Source organism: Littorina saxatilis, linkage group LG6, assembly GCF_037325665.1.
Source record: "Littorina saxatilis isolate snail1 linkage group LG6, US_GU_Lsax_2.0, whole genome shotgun sequence".
NCBI classification, from domain to species: domain Eukaryota; kingdom Metazoa; phylum Mollusca; class Gastropoda; order Littorinimorpha; family Littorinidae; genus Littorina; species Littorina saxatilis.
The window spans coordinates 47,241,572-47,253,992 of NC_090250.1; the positions used below are offsets into that span (position 1 = coordinate 47,241,572).

The 12,421-nt window shown below is 46.1% G+C and overlaps 1 protein-coding gene across 2 annotated transcripts in view; it reads right to left on the minus strand.

Annotated features, from left to right (window-relative positions):
• Positions 1–1,144: 1,144 nt before the first annotated feature.
• Positions 1,145–12,421, minus strand: part of LOC138969363 (glutamate receptor ionotropic, kainate 2-like) — a 71,741-nt gene continuing 60,464 nt past the window's right edge. For both annotated transcript variants that reach the window (XM_070342138.1, XM_070342137.1), the window contains 2 exons: positions 4,415–4,589; positions 1,145–2,497 (listed from right to left, as the gene is read on the minus strand). In XM_070342138.1, coding sequence (XP_070198239.1) covers positions 2,333–2,497; positions 4,415–4,589 — 340 coding nt within the window. In that variant the 3' untranslated portion in view covers positions 1,145–2,332. The remainder of the gene's footprint in view (positions 2,498–4,414; positions 4,590–12,421) is intronic.

The window sequence follows — 12,421 nt, forward strand, 5'->3', positions numbered from 1 at the left end:
CCGGTGTTTGGTTTTCATGCCGCAGTGGATGCACTTCAGCTGTGTGGCCCAAGGTTGCACAAGATGATCCAGGCGGTCAAACCGTATCTGGTCTGGAACCCTGTGATGAAGTGGAGAGAATCCGCGTGGGCGTCCTGGATGTGCGTGACGAGGACCACGAGCAAGGTATGCTTGAGCAATGGATCGACGGAAGGCCAGAAGGTCCATGGGATCATCAGCAGCTTTAGGGGTAGCTCTATAGAGATGCCATGCCTGCTGAACACAAAGATCGATGCAATAAGCCACCAGGGGCCACGTCCACTTCTTTGACCTGATCTGTGTGCGGTACTTGGAGATGTTCTGATCGCATCTGTCCACGCCGCCCATGGTGTTATTATAGTGCTTGATGAGGGATGGTTGCCCAATCTGCACTGCCTTTTTCTGCGCTCTTGACCATCTGGTGGCCATTTTCATAGGGTAGACGCCAACTTCTTCTGACTGAAGAACGAACTCCTTGCCGTACGATGGTTGCAACGGACCCAGCAAGTAGTTGGTTTCTGTTCAGATTTGACACCACTCCCCCATCATCCTCATCACCGCTGTCCTCATCCGTGTCCTCACCAACAGCAGGGGGCTCAATGTAGACTGTAGCTTCTTCAAAAGTCCCTAGGTCTTCCAGAATGCTTACTACTTGGTTCACATTGAATGTTCTGCAAGAAACACCAATCATACTTCAAATAACCAAAAACGGAAAACCCCTACCCTCTCGGGACCACGATCCCATATATGGGATCGCAGTTTATGAATACATTGCAAGCATGCTGACAGACTCAGAGACAAAACTTTGAAGACACATTTCGGATAATGATGTAAACAACAACTTTTATTCTTAATACCTTTACAAAAATGTTATTAGACATGGCAATATTTGCTTACCTTCGTGACGTTGTCATCTTTGCTTTCAAAACGGCGCGTGGCGATATCAAATGACAGCTGGTGACTTCAAAACAAGGGAGATTACCGACGTATCACATTTCAATGTTAGAGGTTGTGTCCCTTGATAATCTCTAACACAGATATGAAATTAATCTCCAACCAAACTTCTTCTATGTGCAATTGTTTCACCGATCCCATATATGGGATCGTGGTCCCTAACGGGTTAACACCGTCTCGACCAAACTGCCATCATACAGTATATTCCCCAAGAAAAAATTACCTTATCCAAAACTGACACCCTTTAATCAAAGAGATCGAATGCTGGGACAAAACGCCGAAGCACCGTGTACAGTGTTATGCCCTGCCTCGCGCTTAGTAATTGTTTCTGTTAATGTTCAACGCCGTAACCGCAAAGCAACTTCCGCTTCCGCCGGTTATGGATCCGCACCTTTATGATATAATAGAGGCCAACTTGAAAAGCACAGCTATGTCCGAGGAAACTGTCGTGTTCAGAAGCAGAGTGAGGTCTGGAGTTTGAAACGAGATCGGTTTGGTATGGCGGAGACGTCCGGCAGCGGCTTGAGGGATTTCATCCCGAGGCTGTTTTTCACACCGGCGTAAGTTTCACCAGTGATCACATACAAGACATATCACTGTAGCGTCAAAGCTGACCTGTTTGAACGGATTTTGCTGCTTTTACATTCGTATTTTAACCACAACACAATCTTGTCTTTCACTGTTAAAGCCGTTCGTGTACAGACATGTACAAGCCTTATCGTCTTTTAGGAAACCGGTACATTTGATGTAGATAGAAACCATACGTGTGTGTCATAATCTGGCAGTGACAGGTCTGGTCAGTATTGTAAAATAAAGATGCAGTCTTCTGTGCGTCAATGGGTACGAAATTCATCTACGTACGTCCAATAAATAATGAGTTTTTTCATGGTATGAATAGTCCATGTTAACTGTGTTTTCACTGTGTTAACAATATAATATTGATTGTCTTTGGACCTTAACATCCTGTCAAATAACTGTTTCTTCAGGAAATCATTTCTTTACCTTTGTTTCACAGCAAATGCCTGGCAGTCGCAGGCAATTCATCAATCTGATATCAGCGATGTTGTTTACCACAGACTCCAAGGACCATTCTGTCAATGCTAAATCCCACACAAACGAGTGCTGTTGCATCCTGTAAGATTCCATCACCTTGAACGTCAACTGGCAGCCATTTTAGTAAACCTGCGCAAAACTTTGGACACTCATCAGCGATGTCTGGTCAAACTATTGACCTCGAGTCTTTTTCATTACAGTCAAGGTCACTTCAGCCAGGCAATGTCGCACTTAGCAAAATACGCGTTCTTTGGTCATCCAGCCGATCTTTTCTTTGATGTAAATGTCTCTTTTTTTGTTAACCACTTCACCACTTCACTTCAGCCGTGTAAGAACGAAATCCGTAAGGAGAGTGATTGGCGTAGACCTGGAGGTTTTCTTCGTTGTCGGGACTACTGAAGTCACTCGTGGCTGCCTTCAAACATGGCTCCTGATTATTCCTGACGTTGTCATCTTCCTCTGGTGTCTGTTTCTGAAACGACAGATGACACCAACACAACGTTGTTAGAAGAATTACACAGACATTTGGATCTGATGATCTCCTTTTTGGCACAAGGCATTTCAGTATGTGGAGAAATCTTTCATTCCTTTTCTTTTAAGTGTTTTATGACTTTTTGTTGGGCATTTTGCGATTACAGAGATAAGTTGCAAATCGACCATGAGTCGCCGCGGTAATTATCAACATTGATTAGGTCTTTGAAAGTGAATGCTTACAATCGTTGTCCTCGGAATCACAAACCCAAAGCCGCGATGGTTCCACACATCAAACAATCAGCCTCATTGCCATTGGCTTTTACGTTGACAATCCACATTTTGCCTGAAAGTTCAAACCCATTCACCACCTCCATTTGTTACATGTGGAACAGTGTTATTTGTTACCCAGCTGGTTATGAATGAAATCTCGTGAAAATGATGACAAAATCGTGTGTCTGTGATAGCGGCACAGAACGGTCGCTTTGCATCAACGCTTAATTTAAATGGCTCAAGATGGAAGTCACATTTGCATGATCTACAATAGACTTTAATGTTTGATTTGAATAAGAAAAGTTAGTCTCTGGAGATCACTGTAGGGTGAACCCTTTCACGTCAAGTTATCCCCTTTACATACACAAGAAATACCCTTACAAAAGCTGCATCACGTCCAACAACCTTTTTGAAAATGTTCACTGTCAACACAAGATTAATTCTAGAGACTACCCCTAAAGCATTTAATACATTTTCATTTACTGAACCATGAAGAAGTAGATGATGCAATATTGACTCTTTTTGCTACTTTCCATCGATGGTACATGAGCCAGTCAAGGTCAATACAATTCTTATCGTGTTGCTTCTAAGTGAAGAATTAAGATGCCCTTGTTTGCAACTTTAAGGTCAATTCTGAAGATTGTTGCTATTCATCTTGAAATTGGGCATTACAAAGTTATATCTCGGAAGATTCCTCCTAAAATAGTTATAATCCTAAAGACTTCCGATTACTCTTAAGATTGTCTCCGAAATAGTTATAAAATATAACTCTAACGATTGCTAAACAAAATAGCTATAACTTAGAAGATTGCCACTTACATATCTATACCTCTGAAGATTGTCCCTAAAAAATAACTATGTACTACTCAGAAGATTGCCCTAAATATCCAAATTAGTTATAACTTAGAAGATTGCCAATAAAACAGTTCTTACGCCTGTAAAACAAATTGCTCCAAAAAAAAGCTATGACTTAATGCTGCCCCTAACATATCTTTAGCTTTGAAGATAATTGCCCCTTACAATAAATGCAACTCTTTAGAATGTCCTTGACTCTGATTATTGTTTCCAAAATAGTTTTAACTCTTAAGAATGTCCGAAGCTCTGGAGGTTAAACTAAAAAGAGTTATAACTCTTATGAATGCCCTGAACTCAAAATATTGCCCCCCCCCCCTCCTCCGAAAGGAATAACTCTGAAGATTGCCCCTACATAGAAATAACTCGTAACAAAGCCCTTAATGCTAAATATTGCCCTCCCCACCCGTCCCCCAAAAAAGAAAAAAGAAGAATTTCTATACAACTCAAAAGATTGCCCTTAAAATAGTCACCACTCTGAAGATTTTCCCCGATATAGAAAATTGCACTCCATCATTCCCCACCGCCACCCAACCCCCGGAACAAGGCCCTTAATGCTGAAGATTGCTGCCCCTCCCCCAAAAAAGGCATAACAGAAGTTCTATACAACTCAAAAGATTCCCCCTAAAATAGTCACAACTCTGAAGATTGTCCATAAATAGAAGATTGCACCCACCCCCCCCCCCCCACCCCCCCTCTCCCCCCCAAAAAAAACCCGAGTTAAATGAAACTCTTAAGAATACCTCTAAATAGTCACAAATGTGAAGATGGTCCCTAAAAAAAACTAACTGACCTTGACTCGCCTGACCCCCCATTTGGCCATGCACAACTGGATCAAACAGAGCGTGACGGACAGCACGATGCCAGCCAGTAGCACCAGGAACATCCCGGCCACTGTCTCCAGGCTCAGGGAATGGGTCTTCGCGCCCGTACGGTGCCGGTTAAGGCACGTCTGGGGCCGCCACCATCTGCACAGAGATCCACCAATATCAACACTATATTGCTATTTCATATGTTACGTGGATTTCCATTGGTCAGTTGGGCAAAACTGAGCTCAGTGCAAAAGTGATATCGACGACATTTCCGTCGATATCAGTTTTGATATCGACGACCTCTTTATTGCTTCCCCACTTCAAAAACAAAAACACCTAAATTTAAAAACATACAAACATATATGAAAATGTAATGATCCCAGAATTTAGTTGAGCAAGTGACTAAAGACTTTTTGAAAGAAAAGACATTTTGAAATACTGAAAAGTACAAGAAAAGAGTGAACAAAAAGAAATAATAATCAGAGGGAGGGATATGGAACAGCCAAAACTGAGAGAAATACTTTTGTAATTTCTTTACAGTAAATACAAAATGTCCAGAGAATTAGCAATATATCTAACATTGACTGACTGTGTGATGATATCTTCGATTTTGATATCACTGTCTCAACAGACCATAGCAGAAGATATCATCACACAGTCCGTCAATATTGGGTATTGTCTTCCTGATTTCCTTCCACCGATATTGTTGTCATCCAAAGTCAAATCACTGTCCTGTCCTCGTTTACCTCCTTTGATTCTTTTGTCACATTCAGTATTTTGTTTGACATTTCTAACAAGTGCATTGGTACTTTTGTGACCGTTGACAGCACATGAAAGATAATGTAAATATTTAACCACACTAAGTATAAGCTTAGCTTGCTGTGTGGTCCCAAGTGTCCCTGATGTACTATATATGCAACCCCATGTTCTCGGAATAAAATCTTGTTGAAACCAGCACTTTGTTTTCATTTTGACCGTTTCCTATGGAGTATCAGTACGAGCGGCTATTTCATACTATCCGTGTAATGTGAAAAATGTTTGGGTCACGTAAAATGACCTTTTGTTTGAGTTCCGTGTCGCTACATTTTCATTCCCATTACTACTGTATCATGATTTACTTGAATGAAGTCTTCTTTAAACCAACAGTTTAAGACATATACATTACAATACGATGCAATACAATGCAAAGCAATGAAATGCAATGCGATGCAATGTAATACAATACAATTAAATACAATACAATGCAATGCAACGCAACGCAACGCAACCCAACCCAACCCAACCCAACCCAACCCAACCCAACCCAACCCAACCCAACACAGCACAGCACAGAACAGCACAACACAACACAACACAACACAACACAGCACAGCACAACACAACACAACACAACACAACACAACACAACACAACACATCACAACACAACACAACACAACACAACACAACACAACACAACACAACACAACACAACACAACACAACCCAACACAACCCAACACAACACAACACCAGACAATACAACACAACACAACACAACACAACACAACACAACACAACACAACACAACACAACACAACACAACACAACACAACACAACACAACACAACACAACACAACACAACACAACACAACACAACACAACACAGCACAGCACAACACAGCACAGCACAGCACAGCACAGCACAACACAACACAACACAACACAGCACAGCACAGCACAGCACAGCACAGCACAACACAACACAAACACCACAGCACAGCACAACACAACACACCACAACACACCACAACACAACACAACCAACCCAACCCAACCCAACCCAACCCAACCCAACCCAACGCAACCCAACGCAACGCAACCCAACCCAACCCAACCCAACACAGCACAGCACAGCACAGCACAGAACAGCACAACACAACACAACACAACACAACACAACACAGCACAGCACAACACAACACAACAAACCCAACCCAACCCAACCCAACCCAACGCAACCCAACACAACGCAACCCAACCCAACCCAACCCAACCCAGCACAGCACAGCACAGCACAGCACAGCACAGCACAGCACAGCACGGCACGGCACGGCACGGCACGGCACGGCACGGCACGGCACGGCACGGCACGGCACGGCACGGCACGGCACGGCACGGCACGGCACGGCACGGCACGGCACGGCACGGCACGGCACGGCACGGCACGGCACGGCACGGCACGGCACGGCACGGCACGGCACGGCACGGCACGGCACGGCACGGCACGGCACGGCACGGCACGGCACGGCACGGCACGGCACGGCACGGCACGGCACGGCACGGCACGGCACGGCACGGCACGGCACGGCACGGCACGGCACGGCACGGCACGGCACGGCACGGCACGGCACGGCACGGCACGGCACGGCACGGCACGGCACGGCACGGCACGGCACGGCACGGCACGGCACGGCACGGCACGGCACGGCACGGCACGGCACGGCACGGCACGGCACGGCACGGCACGGCACGGCACGGCACGGCACGGCACGGCACGGCACGGCACGGCACGGCACGGCACGGCACGGCACGGCACGGCACGGCACGGCACGGCACGGCACGGCACGGCACGGCACGGCACGGCACGGCACGGCACGGCACGGCACGGCACGGCACGGCACGGCACGGCACGGCACGGCACGGCACGGCACGGCACGGCACGGCACGGCACGGCACGGCACGGCACGGCACGGCACGGCACGGCACGGCACGGCACGGCACGGCACGGCACGGCACGGCACGGCACGGCACGGCACGGCACGGCACGGCACGGCACGGCACGGCACGGCACGGCACGGCACGGCACGGCACGGCACGGCACGGCACGGCACGGCACGGCACGGCACGGCACGGCACGGCACGGCACGGCACGGCACGGCACGGCACGGCACGGCACGGCACGGCACGGCACGGCACGGCACGGCACGGCACGGCACGGCACGGCACGGCACGGCACGGCACGGCACGGCACGGCACGGCACGGCACGGCACGGCACGGCACGGCACGGCACGGCACGGCACGGCACGGCACGGCACGGCACGGCACGGCACGGCACGGCACGGCACGGCACGGCACGGCACGGCACGGCACGGCACGGCACGGCACGGCACGGCACGGCACGGCACGGCACGGCACGGCACGGCACGGCACGGCACGGCACGGCACGGCACGGCACGGCACGGCACGGCACGGCACGGCACGGCACGGCACGGCACGGCACGGCACGGCACGGCACGGCACGGCACGGCACGGCACGGCACGGCACGGCACGGCACGGCACGGCACGGCACGGCACGGCACGGCACGGCACGGCACGGCACGGCACGGCACAGCACAGCACAGCACAGCACAGCACAGCACAGCACAGCACAGCACAGCACAGCACAGCACAGCACAGCACAGCACAGCACAGCACAACACAACACAACACAACACAACACAACACAACACAACACAACACAGCACAACACACCTCAGCACAACACAACACAACGCAACGCAACGCAACGCAACACAACACAACACAACACAATACAACACAACACAATACAATACTAGGGTCAACGTGTGTGGTTACAAACAGAAACTTGTCTTTTTCTCCATGCACAAACGCTTTATAATATCAAACCATTATGTAAACATTTTGAAGTGTGTTTGAAGACAGACGGAACGTTTATTATCTCAGCTGAGAAATGTGAATGTACTTTCTTTCTTTATTTGATGTTTAACGTCGTTTTCAACCACGAAGGTTATATCGCGACGGGGAAAGGGGGAGATGTGATAGAGCCACTTGTCAATTGTTTCTTGTTCACAAAAGCACTAATCAAAAATTTGCTCCAGGGGCTTGCAACGTAGTACAATATATTACCTTACTGGGAGAATGCAAGTTTCCAGTACAAAGGACTTAACATTTCTTACATACTGCTTGACTAAAATCTTTACAAAAATTGACAATATTCTATACAAGAAACACTTAACAAGGGTAAAAGGAGAAACAGAATCCGTTAGTCGCCTCTTACGACATGCTGGGGAGCATCGGGTAAATTCTTCCCCCTAACCCGCGGGGGGTGTGAATGTACTGAAAAATAGAAATGCAGCAAGGTCGGTTAACGATCAAGATATCATTCGCCGATGTCCGATATGATTTAAACTGCTTTTTTTGTCATATCATAGCAATTTTGCAATGGAGGAATCGCATCAAAGCAATCTGCGAAGTTGTCTCGATTTCAGTGACACGTTTGAGAAAGAAACTCTTTGTTGGGCGCCTTTCTCAAATTGCAACGTAATGCGCCTGTTGCTGGCAGCCGCAATGCGGAAAGGTTCTGCTAAACCTTCACGAAATTCACGTGGAAACCGTGCGGGTATCGGGTGATTTCGCTCACCGTTTAGAACGTGTTCGAAGCATGCTATAGGTGTGTTTGGTAGGTGACCAGTGATTGGTCAGGGAGATCACTTGTTCTGGGACAGGCGATTGCTGATTGGTCAGGGAGATCACATGGTCCTTCTTCCCAGTCCTTCTGTCTTTCTTTTTCTCCATGCTTTTGCAGACGGAGGTCTGGTTTGTTTCCGTGACTAAGATTTGGCGGATTCGAACGCGTTCCCTGGCTACACCGAGAGTTGAATGCACCCATGCGTAAACGCCCCCCCCCCCCCCCCCACCTTGTCATCTTTCTAACCCAGACCTGATTACCACTAAAATTTCCTGGTGTACAAATGAGGCTGAAAATGTGTACAATCAGAATTTTAAGGTGTACAATTCATTCTCGCGGTACACACTGTGCTTTATTCCCCCCTCAAACCCCATTATTTAAAGACTGTAAATACATGTAAGAAAGAATTTGTGCTGAAAGTAAATTAAAACATTTTTGTTGAGAAAAAAAACCCCATACACAATTAGATATTTGAAAATGTGACACAAAACGAATGATAGAAAAACAATTTTTATTTTTGACCTCTGAGGAAAATTTGCATCAGCTGCTGTCAGCAGTATTGAGTCAGCCCTTCATTTCTGTCACTGCACTGGTCAGTATTTTCTGGTCTCATACAGTCCTCTTTACACATTGCTTTCTAGGCTCACACAGTCCTCTTCAGACTTTTTTTTTTGTTTTTTTTGTTTTTGTTTTTGCGTATGATTTTAATGTCTGGCGTATAATCGTACAGCGGTCTTCAATTTCGTAAGATTGTACGCAAATTTCGTACAGTAACCAGGTCTGCTAACCCTTTATGACGAACTTTGAGTTGTGACAACGTGGAGTGTTAACGCCTGTACAGGCAGACTTTTTACAGAGCAGCTAAGTGTTTTCTAACTTTACACGGTTCCGCGTGTTCTTATTATTTGATAAACTCTAACTGGCTTTTGTCAGTTATTATTGCTTTACGACTTGGTCGTAAAAACACTTTTGGCTTCACGAGAAGGGGGAGGTGGAGAGTTAGTGTATAATTATAAACAGACGTCTAGAACTTATACTTTTGTTGTTTCTAACTTATTTGTGTGACTGCGAGAGTGGATCGTGGTGTGGTTAGTCAGTTAGCAGTAATTGACCATTTTAGGTCATTCTTTTGACTTTAAAACGTGACAGAAGTGCTTAGTGCAAACATTTATTTATTTATTTTTATTTTACTTACGAGGATTTATATCGCGCACGTATCTCACCACACAAGGCGACTCAAGGCGCATGTTACCTATTAATGCCGTGTGAGATGGAATATTTGACACAATATATCACGCATTCACAAACATAAGGCCTTCGCAGCTCCAAAACAAACACCGCGGTTGGTTTCTGACATGGACACGTGTATCGCAAAATCACGTTTCCCTGTCATAAGACAAACCGACATTGCGAAAGCGCCTACCTCTGTTGAAGACTTCAAGGGAAGGGTTGGGCAAGGCGTGGGATATATCCACTGCAGCAAAAAGCTGAGTTTTCCCTTTTCCTTGTCGCAGATGGGATAGATTTTCGGACATCACAAAAGGCAAATCAATCACTAATTAAATGCCGAGCCACGATGAACATAACTTTCCCCTGCTTACTTATATTTTTGTTAATGAAAAGTGCAAAACAGAACGTGAATGGTTGCATTCTTTCTGTCTATCTGTCTGACTGTCTGCCTGGTTGCTTCTGGTTGAACTTGTATGTTTGCATTTTATTGTTTTTACTCTAATTTGTTGTCGACTTGCGTTTGACTTGTGAGTGTTTGAACCGCAGTCATGAGTTTTGTTGCTGTGAAAAGAGTGCAACGCAAGGTTTCCCTATTTTTGGTAGATTAAAATGCGGCAAAAACATCCAGTATAATATTGTGGAAATTGAAAACTGTTACCTATTTCATATACACCTTTCAAACTATCTCTTCGCCAGCACACGTCAAGATATGCAGAGCACGCACCCCTGCTAGCTGTTTGTCTGCAATGTGTTTATCTGCACTTGATAGCTTCCATGAATTCTGCCCAAGAAGCCACTCTACTGCCGACAGATAAAGCCGACTGAAGACAGATGCGCTGCATGTATGTAATATCAGCAAAAGTTTTTCGCCATTTGAAAGTTTTTATTTTGTGTTTTTATACCTGTCATGTAGGATCGCCTTGAATTCGCTATGTCGGGGCGATTTTAGTTTTGTTTTTATTGTATGTGTTGCCGCTCTTGATTGTGTGTGTGTGTGTGTGTGTGTGTGTGTGTGTGTGTGTGTGTGTGTGTGTGTGTGTGTGTGTGTGTGTGTGTGTGTGTGTGTGTGTGTGTGTGTGTGTGTGTGTTGTTTGTTGTTGTCTTTGTTATTGTTATTGTTGTTGATGATTATTAGGCAAGCTTTGAGTCTTGTGGCCGTGTAGTGGCAGTAAGTTTGGAGTATGAAGGAAGGGGGAGGCGGGGATGGTGAGCAAAACAGTTTATATTAACACTTTCTACCCCACCTATGTTGACCAAGTTGTTTTTTTGCCAAGACCAGCTGTGCTGCAGCAGGTCACTCAGAATTGTAGTAACTGTGTAGTAACTGTGTTTCGACACGCTGGAATGTAGGCGTTAGATGGACGTTACAGGAAGCGACTGAAGCTAACAGTCTGAGCGGACATATCTGTACCTAGTCAGATAGAGTCTTATGAGTGGGTACGGATATATCCGTACCTGGGAGACAATGAGTTAACGCCATTACATTTAAAGGTACAGTCCTTCTTTCGAACATGGTTGGGCTCACCATCTGAGATGAAGCCAGGATATCACATTAGATAACGCGCCATTCTCCCACTTGGTCACATACTGAAAACTAACCTCCTCTCTGCTTCCTTTGCAGAGTGAATATGTTATCATAAAACGCCCGTTGAAAAATAATTTATTAAAATAATTCTCAGTCTGCAGAGAGAGAGAACCTGCAAGGCTGTTGATTTTTGGTATAAGTCAAAGCGGAGTAATTGTCTTATCCCATGTAAATCCCCGGCCTGGTCTGATATGGTGAGAATTAGACGGGAAGGGCTGTGCTTTCGAAATAACCTCATTTAACTGTCCTGTCGAATATGAAAACATATTACGGGCAAAAGCCGAGGGAGTAAAGAACCTGATGAACAAAATAGTTCGGCCATGCCATTATCATCATCCCCCCTGCGTCATAACATTGGGGATAAAAGAACCCATGGTCGGAGCAAAGCCGTTTCTTGTGGAGATTGAATTATGTTTGAGTAACGCCAGATACGATTGATCTCTGGGACCCCTCCCGGGGCAGTAAATGGCGATGAGGTCACATCTCAGGGCAGCAAGGTACTTACAGGGAAATATCGCGGATAAGCTTAGTGAGGTACCTGGTGGCTGCAGAGGGGGTAGAAAGTATATATTTTACAGTGTAGGGACTAAACCGGACGGTTTTGTTTGATGAGAATCTGTTGTCGCCTTTTCAGGTTTTCTTCGCTCCTATTATTTTCGTGGCAATTGTTTTAGTGCTTTGAGAGCTGAAAGAATTCGTGA